At 43.5% G+C, this 18,511-nt stretch overlaps 1 protein-coding gene across 2 annotated transcripts in view; it reads right to left on the bottom strand.

The window, feature by feature from the left end:
• hars (histidyl-tRNA synthetase) overlaps window positions 1-6,493 on the bottom strand; it is a 57,511-nt gene extending 51,018 nt beyond the window's left edge. The window contains exon 1 of one of the 2 annotated variants that reach the window (XM_060915254.1): window positions 6,353-6,493. In XM_060915254.1, coding sequence (XP_060771237.1) covers window positions 6,353-6,442 — 90 coding nt within the window. In that variant the 5' untranslated portion in view covers window positions 6,443-6,493. The remainder of the gene's footprint in view (window positions 1-6,352) is intronic. The other variant, XM_060915253.1, reaches the window with a different exon arrangement.
• Between the last annotated feature and the right edge of the window lie 12,018 nt (window positions 6,494-18,511).

The raw sequence follows: 18,511 nt of genomic DNA, 5'->3' as shown, positions 1-18,511 counted from the left end.
CAATCCACTCTCTCCGCCTCGTCTTCTTTTTTGGATAAAGCCAACCCACTCTCTCCGCCTCTTCTCCTCTTCCAGAAAAAGCCAATCCACTCTCTCCGCCTCTTCTCCTCTTCCGGAAAAAGCCAATCCACTCTCTCCGCCTCTTCTCCTCTTCCGGAAAAAGCCAATCCACTCTCTCCGCCTCTTCTCCTTTTTCGGAAAAAGCCAATCCACTCTCTCCGCCTCTTCTCCTCTTTCGGAAAAAGCCAATCCACTCTCTCCGCCTCTTCTCCTCTTTCGGAAAAAGCCAATCCACTCTCTCCGCCTCTTCTCCTCTTTCGGAAAAAGCCAATCCACTCTCTCCGCCTCTTCTCCTCTTTCGGAAAAAGCCAATCCACTCTCTCCGCCTCTTCTCCTCTTCCAGAAAAAGCCAATCCACTCTCTCCGCCTCTTCCGGAAAAAGCCAATCCACTCTCTCCGCCTCTTCTCCTCTTCCGGAAAAAGCCAATCCACTCTCTCCACCTCTTCTCCTCTTCCGAAAAAAGCCAATCCACTCTCTCTGCCTCTTCTCCTTTTCCGGAAAAAGCCAATCCACTCTCTCTGCCTCTTCTCCTTTTTCGGAAAAAGCCAACCCACTCGCTCCGCCTCTTCTTTTTTGGAAAAAGCTAACCCACTCGCTCTGCCTCTTCTCCTCTTCCAGAAAAAGCCAAAAACTTCTTCCTGAACCGGTCCCGTTGTTACAGTTCACTGCACAACAATAAGGCATGGGTTTCTCTTTGGAAATTCCCGAACGCGCGTCTGCACTCAAGCCGAACGGCGATGTAAGTAAACAGAAGTGGACTCAACTCAAGCGGTTTGTTTGTCTTAAATGACGTCACGCGCCGAGTGGTCACGAAAATCGCCAAACAGAAATTCGCCGCGATCCATGCTAACTTATTTTAATTATTACTTATTACCAATACTTCTTGGGACCAGAAGAAAATTAGAGGGTTTTTTAACATATAAAGGTTCAAATGTGCATAAAATTAAAACCGTTGCCTATGAGCTTTTAAAGTAGCAGTACAGAGCATTTGATACTTGAGGATGGATTTAGTTGTTGCTGTGATATTGTTTGTAACGTCGCTGGTTTTATTTGCGTGTTTCTTGCGTCTAAATGTTTTTAAATGTTCCACCAGAGTAACCTGAAAAGCAGGTGAAGGACCGGAATGTGTACTGCTATTCAAACAAAGAAACTTGAAATAAGGTGAGAGTGCTGGACAGACTCAAGGACTAAAGCGCCACTGCATCACTCTCTGGAAATCAATCCCACTGGCTCCACAATCAGCAGGAAGTCGAATAGCATCGTGGGTCATGTTGGAAAGACCCCGGGTTGATAAACGACATCAGAATTTTATTACAAAAATCAATCTGAAGATCATGTTACTCTCATGATTAATACACTGTTGATAATTAAAGCAATATAAGCAATTATTATCCATACGGGACACTTTTTCCATGGAATAAAAACGTGTTCTATTTCCTTCTAACGAGTTTACTGATGGCATGTAATATATCGCTTATCCTCCATGTATTACGCCGCTCTCCCCAATGGAGAATGTGTGCAATATTGTTATAATATTGCATGTTGTCAAGACAACACGATGTCACACATGCGAAGATCCAATGACAAAACTTTTCTGCTGCACATGCACACAATCATTTCTTTGTCGGCCAGGAAAGAGAGAAGATCCAGTGCTAGGTTTAAGCACGAAATAAATAAACCGAAAACTGAAACTAAAAGACATGCTGAACACCCGAAAGGCTACCAAAACTTCATTAGATATTCTTCACACATATTAACAAGAGAAAAACAAACCAACGGACACCAAAAAACTGGAAAAGAGGCACATCAGAGATGTAAGATTATGTAAAAAAGGTTCCGCGCTAGTGATTGATTGTGACAGTTTGTACACAAACATGTCCATGAGGTTTGCGTCATTAAAAGCGGACGATTTGGAGAGAAATTTTGAAAGAGAAAGACACTCTGAACACCCAAAAGGCTACAAAAAACTTCACTGGATATTCTTCAAGTATGAAATATATGGAAAAACTGGAAAACGGACACGTCGGAGATGTAAACTTCCACGCTAGCGAGTGACCGACAGTTTGTACACGAACATGGCTGCGAGGTTTGCTTCATTAAAAGCGTAAGACTTAAAGGAACAGTCCACCGTACTTCCATAATGAAATATGCTCTTATCTGAATTGAGACGAGCTGCTCCGTACCTATCCGAGCTTTGCGCGACCTCCCAGTCAGTCAGACGCGCTGTCACTCCTGTTAGCAATGTAGCTAGGCTCAGTATGGCCAATGGTATTTTTTGGGGCTGTAGTTACATGCGACCAAACTCTTCCGCGTTTTTCCTGTTTACATAGGTTTATATGACCAGTGACATGAAACAAGTTCAGTTACACAAATTGAGACGTAGCGATTTTCTATGCTATGGAAAGTCCGCACTATAATGACAGGCGTACTAACACCTTCTGCGCGCTTCGACAGCGCATTGATACGGAGCTCAGATATCAATGATACTGATATTGATACTATCCACTCAGAAATGTATTTAAAAATAAGGTTCTGCGTATCTTATTTAAGCATTAACATTTTTTAAATTTTTTTAGGCTGGCTCCAAAGCTCAAAAAAGTTTGAGAGTCATATCACTGAAATGTCCAAGGAAGAATTAAACATCTAAAGCTGTTCTTGACCTCGGCACGATAGCAAGATGGCACTTTCTACCCAAAAAAAATAAAAAAAAAACACTCAAGTCAATTCTTGCAGCCATCGATCGGTTAAGAAGTCCACCTAAGCAGAATGATTTTGTCGTACGTTTTGTATAAAAGTTTATATTTATCGTATTTGCAAAAAATTTAAATAATGCTACATTTCTCAAAATCCAGTGAATGTGGAGAGAATAAAACAGTTATTCCACTCAATCTCTGTGCTATGCACCTCGTCGGCTATCAGCTCATGTACGACTCGATTTTGTGGAATAATTAAATATAGCTATTAATAGCTAACAATTAGTAGAAAGCTGGTTTGTGGAAATATAGCGCAAATATAAGATTGTTGTTCCACTAGGGGGCAGAATAGACTTTGCGGTCGATTTTAACTCTCAAAAATATGTATTTTTTTTTTATTCCCATTTATGCAGCATACAAGAGTCAAGGATGGAGATACTATCCACTTAGAAATTTATTTAAAAATAAAAGGTTCTGCACATCTGCTTTAACTTTTTGTAAAAGCTATTGTTCCATCGACCGTGTATGTATAATAACAATAACAATAATAAGAATAATAATGGCTTTTTTCATGGTATATCAGATATATTCCACTCAGCTATCATGATACTGAACGGAATATACCTGATATACCACTCGAAGCCAGCCAATATTATTTAAATAATAAAAGAGGAAATGGATCACAGATGCATCTACTGCCCCACATTGTCTCTAATGACCCAAAAATGAAAAGGATCATTTATGACACCAGTGTTATGTTAAAAATCAGCTCATGTATGACTCGATTTTGTGGAATAATTGTTAAATATAGCTATTAATAGCTAACAATTAGTCGAAAGCTGGTAGGTAGAAATCTCATCTCATTATCTCTAGCCGCTTTATCCTGTCCTACAGGGTCGCAGGCAAGCTGGAGCCTATCCCAGCTGACTACGGGTGAAAGGCGGGGTACACCCTGGACAAGTCGCCAGGTCATCACAGGGCTGACACATAGACACAGACAACCATTCACACTCACATTCACACCTACGCTCAATTTAGAGTCACCAGTTAACCTAACCTGCATGTCTTTGGACTGTGGGGGAAACCGGAGCGCCCGGAGGAAACCCACGGGGACACGGGGAGAACATGCAAACTCCGCACAGAAAGGCCCTCGCCGGCCCCGGGGCTCGAACCCAGGACCTTCTTGCTGTGAGGCGACAGCACTAACCACTACACCACCGTGCCACCCCGTTCCGCATATCTGCTTTAACTTTTTGTAAAATCTATAATTGTTCCATCGACCGTGTATGTATAATAACAACAACAATTATAATAATGGCTTTTTTCACGGTATATCAGATATAGTCCATCATGATATTGAATGGAGTATATCTGATATACCACTTGGTGTAGTGGTTAGCACTGTCACCTCACAGCAAGAAGGTTCTGGGTTCGAACCCAGAGGCCGCTGAGGGCCTTTCTGCGTGGAGTTTGCATGTTCTCCCCGTGTCTGCGTGGGTTTCCTCCACAGTCCAAAGACATGCAGTTAGGTTAACGTGGGGCGGCCTTGGGCTGAAGTGCCCTTGAGCAAGGTACCGAACCCCTGACTGAGTGTGAGTGCGCGCGTGTGTGTTCACTGCTTCAGATGGGTTAAATGCAGAGGAAGAATTTCACTGTGCTTGAAGTGTGCATGTGACAAATTTTAGACTTTTTTCAAGCTTGTGTCTAGTGTATAAGATCCTACATGGTCTGGCCCCAGCTTGTCTATTGGAGTTTGTCTGTTATCGTCCTGCTAGTTCCATACGATCCTCCAGAATAGCCTCTGTCCATGACTGTAACATACCTTTCTATCGCACAACTTTTGGACAATCTTCTTTTTCTTTTAAAGCCACTACACAGTGGAATGCACTATCAGGGGATTTAAAGAGCTGTCTCTCCATCAGGAGCTTCAAATCACAGCTGAAATGTTTCCTAAAAAACAGTCAAAACTATAATCACTGATTCTTGGTGCTGACAGAATGTGTATGTTGGATGCAGGTGTTTGCGTGTGTGTGTGTGTGTGTGTGTGTGTGTGTGTGTGTGTGTGTGTGAGTTTGGGGTGTAGGGGGTTTGGACACTCATGTGAGTGATTTGTTTACTGTATGAGTGGAGTTTGCTATTTGGGTGAGGTAGGGGGTCTGGATATTTATTTTGTACGTTTTTATGTATTGTTGTTTTTATGTCCTGCCTGGGACTGCAGATAAGATAATACTTGAATGTCTGTTTGCACAGAAATTTGTCTTGCATTGCACTTCTCCACAATCCACGCACAGTAAAAGGCACATAAAAAACACAATATGGCCTACAGAGTCCGGTCATGCATCTAGGTCCATAAGCTGTTAGGGCAGCACAGTCCAATAAATTAAAAATCTTAATGTTCCTGGGGTGTGTAATATAATATTGAATGAAATATGTATTCCATGTAAGTGTGTGTGAGGGCTATTTTGTTCTCCTTTGGTTGAGCAGTGATATAGAATGAGGGAGAAAAGAATGTTTATACGGGCGGCACGGTGGTGTAGTGGTTAGCGCTGTCGCCTCACAGCAAGAAAAGAGGGCCTTTCTGTGCGGAGTTTGCATGTTCTCCCCGTCTCCGTGTGGGTTTCCTCCGGGTGCTCCGGTTTCCCCCACAGTCCAAAGACATGCAGGTTAGGTTAACTGGTGACTCTAAATTGACCGTAGGTGTGAATGTGAGTGTGAATGGTTGTCTGTGTCTATGTGTCAGCCCTGTGATGACCTGGCGACTTGTCCAGGGTGTACCCCGCCTTTCGCCCGTAGTCAGCTGGGATAGGCTCCAGCTTGCCTGCGACCCTGTAGAAGGATAAAGCGGCTAGAGATAATGAGATGAGATGAGAATGTTTATATTCGTTTCTTCAGCAGCTAGGCATTCTGAAACGTCTTCCAGAAGGGAGGAGCTCGTACTCCTGATTTAGCACATGGGAAGGGTCCAGAGCAATCTTGCCTGCGATCCTGAGTGTGTGTTTAGTGCAACTGTCCAAGAAATTTCCCTCCAAAGTGTGGCCTACCAGTTTTGAACAAATATTCAGAAGTCTGAGTATCCTAACTCTGGTACGATGCATGAAATGGCAACATTTATGTTTTAATTGTACATGGTCCCTTATAAAATAAACTGAAAGGTTTCTTAAAGCCAGCCAATATTATTTAAAAAGAGGAAATGGACCACAGATGCATCTACTGCTCCACGTTGTCTCTAATGACCCCAAAATGGAAAGGATCATTATGTTGTGTTAAAAATCTGGAGGAAACAGCAGACTTGAAGCAGCAGGTGCATTGGGCCAGCAGCACTGACACCTCTGTCTAAATATTGCATCAGCTCCTTGTTTACACTGATGAGCAAAATGCTACGTGTCTATCAGTTAGAAACTAAAAGCTAGAAGCTATATCTACTGTAAATGTGATGGTACAATGATCCGTGCTGGAGAACTATAACTGCAATCCTGCTGATCATCTCACAGCTCAAGCACGTTAGCAACCAGGCGACAATGACGTCATGCGGATAACTGTACCGAGTTTGCAATAAAAACAAGAATATAAATATATATATTAAATTATACACACAGACCTGTTCCTTATTGGCTTTTTCTGCTTTAAGTTTTCGCACCACCTCCCCTTGAACTTTTATCGCCTCCTGTATTTGCGCTTTATCCGCCATGACACTTCTCCACTCACCGGTATGAATCCCTTTCGGTCCTTCCGTCTGCGCATGCGTACGCCCTCGTATAGTCACTCGTCGCGCACATTAGACGTCATCACGGCGGAAGGATGACAATTCTTGGCTCATTGATGAGAATCAGAATCGGATTCATGTATTCAATATACTCACAGTCAATAAACTATACGGTTTTGAATGGTGATGTTGGCTTTAATTTGAAATAAAATGCTGAAAGAAATAATACGGATAAAACTAAATCTTTGATGTGAATACTCTATTCAGAATTTGGCAAAAAATTCTGCAAATTTGTGGAAAAATGGCGGCTTGATCTGGGACATGATAAACGGTCGACTGCATCGCATTCCCTTAAAAAGGTTGTAGTCCACTGAAAAGTCTACACTCATCACTAATTGTATTTTAAGTTGTAACTTGGGCGGCACGGCGGTGTAGTGGTTAGCGCTGTCGCCTCACAGCAAGAAGATCCTGGGTTCGAGCCCCGGGGCCGGCGAGGGCCTTTCTGTGTGGAGTTTGCATGTTCTCCCCGTGTCCGCGTGGGTTTCCTCCGGGCGCTCCGGTTTCCCCCACAGTCCAAAGACATGCAGGTTAGGTTAACTGGTGACTCTAAATTGACCGTAGGTGTGAATGTGAGTGTGAATGGTTGTCTGTGTCTATGTGTCAGCCCTGTGATGACCTGGCGACTTGTCCAGGGTGTACCCCGCCTTTCGCCCATAGTCAGCTGGGATAGGCTCCAGCTTGCCTGCGACCCTGTAGAAGGATAAAGCGGCTAGAGATAATGAGATGAGAAGTTGTAACTTTATACACCTAAGGATTGGTGCGCTCACAGAATAATCAGAACCGTAATAAAACATCTCATCTCATTATCTGTAGCCGCTTTATCCTGTTCTACAGGGTCACAGGCAAGCTGGAGCCTATCCCAGCTGACTACGGGCGAAAGGCGGGGTACACCCTGGACAAGTCGCCAGGTCATCACAGGGCTGACACATAGACAACCATTCACACTCACATTCACACCTACGGTCAATTTAGAGTCACCAGTTAACCTAACCTGCATGTCTTTGGACTGTGGGGGAAACCGGAGCACCCGGAGGAAACCCATGCGGACACGGGGAGAACATGCAAACTCCACACAGAAAGGCCCTCGCCGGCCACGGGGCTCGAACCCGGACCTTCTTGCTGTGAGGCGACAGCGCTAAGAAATAATACAGATAAAACTAAATCTTTGATGTGAATACTCTATTCAGAATTTGGCCAAAAATTCTGCAAATTTGTGGGAAAATGGCGGCTTGATCTGGGACATGATAAACGGTTGACTACATCGCATTCCCTTAAAAAGGTTGTAGTCCACTGAAAAGTCTATAGTCATCACTAATTGTATTTTAAGTTGTAACTTTATACACCTAAGGATTGGTGCGCTCACAGAATAATCAGAACCGTAATAAAACATCATGCAAAATATTTCATCACCGTCGTAACTCCATTTTCCGCATACCCAAAACCAATACGATCGTGTGTTTTGATCTAAACGGAAAGCCTCAGGGTCAAAAGTAGTAACTTAAAATCACTACGCCATATAAAAATTTAGTTATAAATCTGCGATTTTGTTTTTTAAAACGAAAGCTGAAAGTTAGGTCTAGAATATGTTTCTTACAGAATATGTTACGATGGTAGCTGGTGTTGTCTGAATTTCTGAGCTATAAAATGAGTTGTGGTCTATTTTTTACCGTAGCGTGTTATTTGTGTGCGGGGAAGGACACACATTAACAATTTGCATGTGTAGAATGGAATTTTCCACTCCAACAGTTAGAAGTTGATCGTGCTTCCATTTGCGGTCTCTCTGTTACGCGGGTGATCTGTTCGGACGTTATCGCTGAAAAGGTGAGTTTTGACAGTTTTATTTTGTTTTAGTCTTGCAGTATAAGGCAATAGAATGTTTCTTTTTCATCTTACTTTCATATTTCGTAGGCTTTGCGTATTTTTGGCCAATATTTTGCAGCCATGGTCAATTTAGATCGAACTTTTGATAGAATCTATGGCCAGTCATTTTGACCCGCCCCCGCCTCGCCATATCAAATACCCAAAATGTATCATCTCATCTCATCTCATTATCTCTAGCCGCTTTATCCTTCTACAGGGTCGCAGGCAAGCTGGAGCCTATCCCAGCTGACTACGGGCGAAAGGCGGGGTACACCCTGGACAAGTTGCCAGGTCATCACAGGGCTGACACATAGACACAGACAACCATTCACACTCACATTCACACCTACGGTCAATTTAGAGTCACCAGTTAACCTAACCTGCATGTCTTTGGACTGTGGGGGAAACCGGAGCACCCGGAGGAAACCCACGCGGACACGGGGAGAACATGCAAACTCTGCACAGAAAGGCCCTCGCCGGCCCCGGGGCTCGAACCCAGGACCTTCTTGCTGTGAGGCGACAGTGCTAACCACTACACCACCGTGCCGCCCAAAATGTATCATATTATTCATATTTAAGTGAATAATCAATTCAGTCATCATAACTTGGCATTTTTAACCCAAGCAATCAAAAAGAGGAAATTTATTCAATATTTTCACTCATCTGTGAAGGAGGGGCTTTAATTCTTCATGATGGAGTTATTTTATATGGAAATCAATTTTACAATAGCATTTGAATTGTAATCAAAAAAATGTTCCACAATGGAGGCCAGATAAAGCAAGATACTATCTTTATTCTTATTAAACATGACAAAAGAAACATTGAGTGTTGGGTAAATGCAAAAAAAATAGTAAAATTAGAAAATTTACTTTTTGACCATAATGTCCCAAATGAGAGAGCAGTTTCTGAGACGGACCCATATACACATATCAGGGGTTCTCAGCCTTTTCTACTTTAAGGCCCACTTATTCAACGAGTCAGGGCCCATTAAAAAAGACCCCCAATTATTTTGGCTCATCTATTCTATTAGAATCTAATAATCTATTGTAAAGTGTTTTTATTGAATGCAACATCACTTACTGTTACAGATGGGAGCCCAGGGATTAATAAATGCAATAAAAACAACCTTTTTAATTGAGATATTATTTTTAAAACTGTATGGATGTGCCAGAAGCCAAACCATGCATGCAGGGCATTCTCAGTCAAAAGGGATGAATGATCCAAAAGTGGAGTCTGGTTGATTAACACAAGAATTTATTGCTGTATTTGTGTACAACAAACAAGCAAGTTATTAAAACCAAGAAGTGGATATAGAAACCACTCAATGGGATAGATCCTTACACATTAAAGGAGAACTGAAGGCAAATTTTTTTATCATCAAAATTCTATTTCTCTCATTTTATTAAATTTCGGAATGCATTTTGATAACTATTTTGTCACTGCTATAGCAAGTTATGAGGGTTTGAAATATGCTCTGTAATATATCAGTCCATATGTCAAAGCAATGGCCGTAAACGAGATTCGCTGAGACCTGTGCGAGACATCGTAGGACGGAAGTAAAATGTACAGTGGAAATCAAAGCGACCAACATCTGTCAACGCTGTCAAAAGACGCACGCGCCCTCTTTCGAATGCTGACGTAATCAAGCCGGAAGTTTTGTTTGTTTTGATAGCAATCAGGAAAGTTTGAAAAAAGTAGGCAGTAATCATCAGTTAAACTTGTTTTTGTGCAATATTTCATTTGGAAAACAGTTTTCAAAATGGCGGCGCTGACACCTGGCTGACACTTCTTCACGTTTCGAAGTCTCACACAAGTCTCGTGAAGATCGCGCGGATAAGCGACGCCTGCCGCGGACCAAACAAACTAAATTCAACACGGCTAAAAACCGAATAGGCCGATAAGTATAATATTTAATTGCAATTATTTACCAGTACGAGTCACGATATAAGGTTACTAAAACCGAAAACGTAATTGAAGAACACGTTAATTAAGAAATAAAGCAAGTTCAGTTCTCCTTGAACAAAGAAGGATTTTTCCGATGAGTTGGAAAATTATCCATCCGTTGAGTTCCCCGACATCTCAAACTACCTGGTGCTGCAGACATCGTTCTACACGGACACACAGATGAAAATTTGGAAGATCATGGAGGAGGACAGCTTTTTATATGTGACTGGGTTAACGATCTGGGGATCAGGACACTACAAGATAGACGGCGGGAGACGGATCTAAGTGCAGGAAGAGTGTTTATTAGCAGGCGTGATATTTACAAAAACAAAACACAAAGCAGAGTATTTAAACAGCATTATAAGCATGGCTAGAAACAAGCATGACAGTGATTATGATAATACTTCACAAATCCTCTGTGAAAACAGCATCCGTATCTGTGCGTGCTGATGGCGCTCAAATCAGTATCAGGTGTTTCCTATAACGACCGGGTCCCAAGAGTGCGCACCATATGCTCCGTGAGTGAGCACGGCGGCTTGAGCTGCACCAAGCTCAAGCGCACAAAAGTGTGACAGTGACAACGGTGTGACCACAACTTTTAGCTCACGTGTATATCGCAACCAAAATGCCTCATTTTCATCGATAACCCATCGCAAAGCATCGCGAGGCGGATGTGACGTCGGATGCAACCCAGCAATTGTACCCTACTCCAAGTAAAAAATTAACTTCAACTTGGAAAAAAAATTGCCGCCCAGTAGATGGCGCTTTGCAGCACACTCGTGGGCCGCAACCCAGTGGTTGAGAAACACTGATCTGTATTATCAAAAGCCAGTCAAAGAGTCCCATATATACATTTTTGGGTACGTACGTTGGGGGAGTGCCCGTTAGAGAGCACACTCTGTCTAGGCCGTCAGCATGGTGAGGTAGGGTGGCCAGTTCCTTTCCTCGCCGCCTTTTGACTTCCCCAGTGTTTTTCCACCAGGTCCCCATTCACTGCTGGGTGGACAGGGAGCGAGCCCCAGATCCCCGTCAAGCCGAGGCTCGAACCAGGGACCGTTCGCTTAGCGGTCAAGCGCTCTAACCACTTGGCCACCTGCGCTCCGAGCTGTATTATACCCAATGCCTAAAATATCTGTGCTAGACAATATCTGTCTGTAATCTCAATATCTATAATATATCTATCTATACAAAACACTATATTATGCATAAAATATTGATATCAATAATATACAATATCTATAATTAACAATCTATCGATACTACTAAAGGGAATCTATCTGTCTCTCTGTCTGTTCACCTATGTAAATTGACATGGCTGGACGCACATACTACATACTTTGCACATGGATTGGTGCCACCCCAGAGGGGCCCAAGACAACATTTTTGATTTTCCAAAACATGGGATGAGTGCTAATCCAACATACGATTCATTTCCCATAGGCTATATGCTCATGCTAATACGCTGCGCGCAGCCTCAGCAGGGAATCCCCTCCCCAACTCACTTGAGAGTTTGATTATACAGGACCTCGTAATCAGCGCTCCTCGCCAGAAACTTCCTCAAGGGCCGAATCTGTGGAGAGCATCATTCAGAGGAAATCAGGTTCACAGGCAATAACTACAAGTTATTCCATGTAATCTCGTCGTACATGTGCTGATAGCCAACGAGGCATGTAGCGCCAAGTTGGCTAGAAGCCATGTACGACGAGATTAACTGGAATAATTGTTTTATTCTATCCACATTCACTGGATTTTGAGAAACAGAGCATTTTTATTTTTATTTTTTGCAAATTCCATAAATAAAACCTTTAGACAAAACGTCCGACAAAATCATTTCGGCTTAGAATGTAAACAAACTGGCGAAATGACAGTAGCAATTTGTGAAAAATGCGATAATAATTCTTGAAAAATAAAAAAGATATGTTCTTATCAGGGTGGCACGGTGGTGTAGTGGTTAGCGCTGTCGCCTCACAGCAAGAAGGTCCGGGTTCGAGCCCCGTGGCTGGCGAGGGCCTTTCTGTGTGGAGTTTGCATGTTCTCCCCGTGTCCGCGTGGGTTTCCTCCGGGTGCTCCAGTTTCCCCCACAGTCCAAAGACATGCAGGTTAGGTTAACTGGTGACTCTAAATTGACCGTAGGTGTGAATGTGAGTGTGAATGGTTGTCTGTGTCTATGTGTCAGCCCTGTGATGACCTGGCGACTTGTCCAGGGTGTACCCCGCCTTTCGCCTGTAGTCAGCTGGAATAGGCTCCAGCTTGCCTGCAACCCTGTAGAACAGGATAAAGCGGCTAGAGATAATGAGATGAGATGAGACGTTCTTACCATCAAATGCTTTCATTCTATATTTTGTTGCTTTTTCGTAGTTTTGGGGGTTTTGTTTTTGAGTCGAGTTCTTATTTCGTCCTCAGTTGGTTCAGCAACGTGCGCCACCATTTTGTTTTTCTCTACTCATGGTGTATGAGCTGATAACCTAGTAGTAGAGTCGCCAATCAGAGCGCGTGATTGCTCATATCCAGTGAATGTGGATAGAATAATATACAGTATACATTATATTGTTGATAGCATACATTTTTATAAACAGTACACCATATACAGACAATATGCAAGATATTTACAGACAAGATACAATATACTAAAAATATACACAACACTCAGAGTACACAGAGTGCAGTGAGGTAGTGCAAACAGGAGTCTACAGGAGGTACAAGTGGCACAATGGCAAGGATGGTTCAGGTCAGACATTTATGATGTTGATGGTACAGTGAAAGAAGCTGCTCTTATGTCTGGTGGTTCTGGTTCGCACTGCTCTATAGCACCTGCTGGAGGGGAGGAGTTGGAAAAGGTTGTGACCAGGGTGTGAGGAGTCTTTAATGATTTTTTCTGCCCGCTTCCTGGTTCGTGAAGTGTACAAATCCTGGAGGCTGGACAGGGGAGCACCGATTATCCTTTCTGATGATCTTACTGTTCACTGCAGTCGGTTCCTGTCCTGTTTTGTGGCTGCTCCGAACGAGACTGTGATGGATGTGCACAGGACGGATTCACTGACAGCGGTGTAGAACTGTGTCAGCAGCTCCTGCGACAGACCATACTTCCTGAGTTGCCACAGAAAGTACATCCCCTGCTGAGCTTTTTTAAGGATGGAGTTGATGTTGGAGTCCCATCTCAAGCCTTGTGAGATGGTAGTTCTCAGGAATTTGAATGTCTCCACAGTTGACCTGTACAGGGCTGCTGGATACTGTGAGGGGGAGCATTGCGGGGGGGTCTCCTGAAGTCCACTATCATCTCCATTGTCTTGAGCGTGTTTAGCTCCAGGTTATTCTGATTGCACCAAAGCACCAACCGTTTAATCTCCCTGCCTGTATGCAGACTTGTTGCCATCTTGGATGATGCCTATGACTGTAGTGTTATCTGCAAATTTCAGGAGTTTTACAGTTGGGTGCAGTCATTGGTGTAAAGGGAGAAGAGCAATGGGGAGAGGACACATCCCTGAGTAGCACCAGGGCTGATTGACCGCATGCCAGAAGTGACTGACCCCAGCCTTACTTGCTGTTCCCTGCCTGTCAGGAAGCTGGTGATCCACTGACATATGGCAGGTGAGACATTGAGCTGGGACAGTTTGGAGGAGAGGATTTCTGGAATTATGGTGTTGAACACTGAGCTGAAGTCTCCAAACAGGATTCTTGCGTAGCTCTCTGGGCAGTCAAGATGTTGCAGGATGGAGTGCAGTACCATGCTGACTGCATCATACACTGACCTGTTTGCCCTGTAAGCAAACTGCAGGGGGTCTAGGAGGTGACCTGTAATGCTCTTCAGGTGGGCCAACACGAGGATTTCAAAGGATTTCATGACCACAGATGTCAGAGCAACAGACCTGTAGTTATTTAGTCCTGTGATGGAGGGTTTCTTGGGGACTGGAATGATGGTGGAGCACTTGAAGCAGGAGGGGACTTGACATAGCTTGAGGGATCTGTTGAAGATATGTGTAAAGATTGGAGCCAGTTGGTCAGCACAGGCTTTAAGACAGGAGGGGGGAGACTCCATCCAGGTCTGGTGTTTTCCTGATTTCTGACTCTGGAAGAGTCATCTCACGTCCTCTTCACACACCTCAAGTGCAGCATTAGCATCAAGGGAGGGAGGTAGGGGGTTAGTGTACTTGATCCATTTATGTAATAATAATAATTGTGATGGAGTGCCCGTCACTGCAGTTGAGTATGTGCTCTGACTACCCTCTCAATGAGCCTGGTTCTTTGGTGTCGTGGTCAGGGTACAGGTTTGGCACCTGGTAGACCTGGGTTCAAGGCAGGATAAGGTGACTGTTTGCTTTGTGATGATAATAATAATAACAATGATAATAATAAAATGCTAGATGACTGGGTCTGAGCATCTCCAACATGGTAGATCTTGTGAGGTGTTTCTGATATGCAGTGGTCCAAGGAAGGAAAATTGACAACAGCATCATGAGTGTTGAAGGCTCATTGATTCACATGGGGCATGAAGGTTAGCCCATATGGTCCAACCCCACAGAAGAGCTACTGAAGCAGAAAGGTGTCAGTGTTAACTTTTTCAGTAGTTTGTGCTTCTGTGGGATTGGACCATATGGGCTAGCCTTCATGTTCCATGCGAATCAACGAGCTTTCAACACCCATGACCCTGTCGCTGGTTCACTGGTTGTCTTTCCTTGGACCACTTTTGGTAGGTATGAACCACTGTGTACCACGAACACCCCACAAGATGTGCCATGTTGGAGATGCTCAGACCCAGTCATCTAGCCACCACAATTTGGCCCTTGTCAAAGTCGCTCATTTACGCTTGCTCATTTTTTCTGCTTTCAACACATCAAGTTCAAGAACTGAATGTTCTCTTGCTGCCAATGCTCTCTTTCTTAATTTCCCTAAGGGAACCCACCCAAAGGGATCAATAAAGTTTGATCTAATCTAATCTAATCTAATCTAATCTAATCTAATCTAATCTAATCTAATCTAATCTAATTTTTCCCACCCCTGGACAGGTGTAATGAATTAATCAATGTTCTTCAATTCGCCTGTCATTGTTTTTAATTAATGTTATGGCTCATGGGTGTAAATCCTGATGTTTTCCTGAATATACAGTTGTGGTCAGAAGTTTACATACAGTGGCGTGAATGTCATCTTGAGTATGAATGTCATGGCCATATTTGGGCTTTCAGGAATTTCTTTGAACTGTTCTTTTTCTGTGGCAGAATGATTGTACAGCATGCATCTTTAATTTAAAAAAAATGAGAATTTGGTGCACAAGTTTTAATTTTCTTTGGAGTTTCTGAAATCTTCATGGTAGAACTGGTAGAGTTCAATTAAATTTGTTTTTTTTCTTGGCATGGACTTGACTTATAAGCACGGTCCATATATTTTCAATAGGGTTGAAGTCAGGACTTGTTTTCAGCTTAATGTTAGCCTGCTTTATCCTCCACAACCAGCTCTGATGCGTGTTTGGGTTCATTGTCCTGTTGTAACTCCCAAGTCCCAAGTCGTGTTCAAGTTGCTGATGGTTTATACTGAAGAATTCTGAGGTAGTCCTCCTTCTTCATTATTTCATCCACTTTGTGCAATGAACCAGTTCCACTGGCAGCAAAACAGCCCCAGAGCATGATGATCCTACCACCACCACCACCACCAGCTGGTACAGTGTCCAAGCAACTCAATCTTTATCTCATCTGACCACACAGCTATCCTCCAGAAGGCTTTTTCTTTGTCCGTGTGGTCAGTTTCAAACTTTAGTTAAGCTTGAAGGTGTCAGTTTTGGAGCAGGGGGTTATTTCTTGGATAGCAGCCTCTTAGTCCATGGTGATCTGAACTGTAGAAAGTGATCCATCAGCTTCCAGTTCATGGCAGGGCTGTGCCATGGTGGTTCCCAGGTTGTTCCTGATCATCCAAACCGATTTCCTTTCAGCTGAGGGTGACAGTTTGGGTTTTCTTGAAGCAAAGTGGCTTGGCAAAGTGACGACACCTCACAATAACTTGGATACAGTTGTTACCTCCGCCAAGGAGGTTATGTTTTCGGTAGCATTGGTTTGTTTGTTTGTTGGTTGGTTGGTTGGTTTTTCTGTTAGCAGCATTACGGAAAAAGTAACGAATGGATTGCTCTGAAATTTTTCCAGAGGTGTGACTGGGCACAAGTAACAATCCATTAAATTTTGGTGGTGATCCGGATCACCTTCTGGATCCAAGATTTTTTTAAAGGATTAATCTTTCCCCATTGAAATGAATGGGCGTGCGACACAAAAAAACAGATTTTTCCTTCTGTAGGCCAAACCGTAAGGTGTAAAGTCATGAAACTTGGTACACTGATAGAGGAGTGGACCCTGATTGATTTCATCAAGTTTCATGTTGGTATGTATCACGCTCTAGTGCCACCAACTGATCACAGTCTTACATGCGTTCATGCATGTTACTTTTGATCCGTATGTCCGATTTTCATAAGTCTGGTGCCGTTGGAATTCTTGGAGCTAGACGATTCCAACGCACCCTATGACGTAATTCTCCGCCTTATTAGATTTTCCGCCATTTTGACTTTTGTCCAAAGTGAAGGTAGAGTGACTCTGGCTGCATGTTTTGTCCGATCATCACGAAACTTGGCACACATGATCTCCAGTCCATGCCTAATGAATGTTATTCTTTTCGCTCTCATATGTCAAAGCGTTCGCCCGTGGCAGCCAATCAAAATCGATGGCGAAGCCACCAAACAGGAAGTGAGCTCATATCACGGAAACGCTTTGACATATCAAGACCATATTTAGTGGCATGACTTTGGACACAATCCAAACTATCCTCATCAAATATGGTGTCATTTGGCCACTAGGGGGCGTCACCATTAGCAAAAACGTATTTTGGCTAATATCTCAGAAATGCTTTGATGTATCAAGACCTTATTTGTTGAGATGACTTTTGGCACCAGTTCATGTACCCTCATCAAATTTGGTGTCATTTGGCCACTAGGGGGCGCCACAATGAGCAAAGACGTGTTTTGGGTCATATCTCTTTACGGATTTAGAATTACATCTAAATTTTCATGTTAGTGATGCTCTGGGATGTCCCTGTAAAGAAGCTTGCCAGCCTGTCATCTCCGTATGAGAATCTGCCTTGTGTCTTGGCCAAACTTTCGCATGTTGACACAAAACTTGTCGTGTGGGCGTATTTTTTGGGCTTTTTTTTCACCTTTATTGGATAGGACAGTGTAGAGACAGGACAGGAAATGAGTGGGAGAGAGAGATGAGGAGGGATCGGGAAATGACCTCGGGTCGGAATCGAACCCGGGTCTATGGTATGGCGCCTTAGCCACCTGAGCCACGACGCCCCCGGATTTTTTTAAAGGATTCTTGGCGGAGGTCTGCGCTCTCCGAGTGCTTTTCTAGTTTGAACTGATCTTGGAATTTGCAGTTGTTTAGAAATGGCTCCAAGAGACATTCTGGAGTTGTGTATATCTGCGATCCTCTTTCTCAGATCTGCACCGAGCTCCTTGGACTTTCTCATTTTACTGTGTGTTGGTCAATCCAGTGAGTGCTGTAAACAAACCCTTTTTATGAAGGCACAGAGAAGCTATCAGCTGTAGTCAATCATGATCACTAACAGGAAGTTAAGAGACCTCGGCCTTGGCAAGATAAGAGACATTTTGGAAGTTTCAGCACCTCTGAGTTGAGAATCGAAATGAGCATGTGTACATTTTTGACCCTGTGTTCTCATCTCATCTCATTATCTCTAGCCGCTTTATCCTGTTCTACAGGGTCGCAGGCAAGCTGGAGCCTATCCCAGCTGACTACGGGCGAAAGGCGGGGTACACCCTGGACAAGTCGCCAGGTCATCACAGGGCTGACACATAGACACAGACAACCATTCACACTCACATTCACACCTACGGTCAATTTAGAGTCACCAGTTAACCTAACCTGCATGTCTTTGGACTGTGGGGGAAACCGGAGCATCCGGAGGAAACCCACGCGGACACGGGGAGAACATGCAAACTCCACACAGAAAGGCCCTTGCCGGCCACGGGGCTCGAACCCGGACATTCTTGCTGTGAGGCGACAGCGCTAACCACTACACCACCGTGCCGCCTCAGAAAAAAACAAAGAAAATTAAAACTTGTGCACCAAATTCTAGTGTTTTTTTCTTTCTGCTACAGAAAAAGAACAGTTCAAAGAAATGACTGAAAGCCCAAATAAT

This window comes from Neoarius graeffei, chromosome 2 (genome assembly GCF_027579695.1).
Source record: "Neoarius graeffei isolate fNeoGra1 chromosome 2, fNeoGra1.pri, whole genome shotgun sequence".
NCBI lineage: Eukaryota > Metazoa > Chordata > Actinopteri > Siluriformes > Ariidae > Neoarius > Neoarius graeffei.
This window is presented reverse-complemented; position numbering and strand designations above follow the sequence as displayed.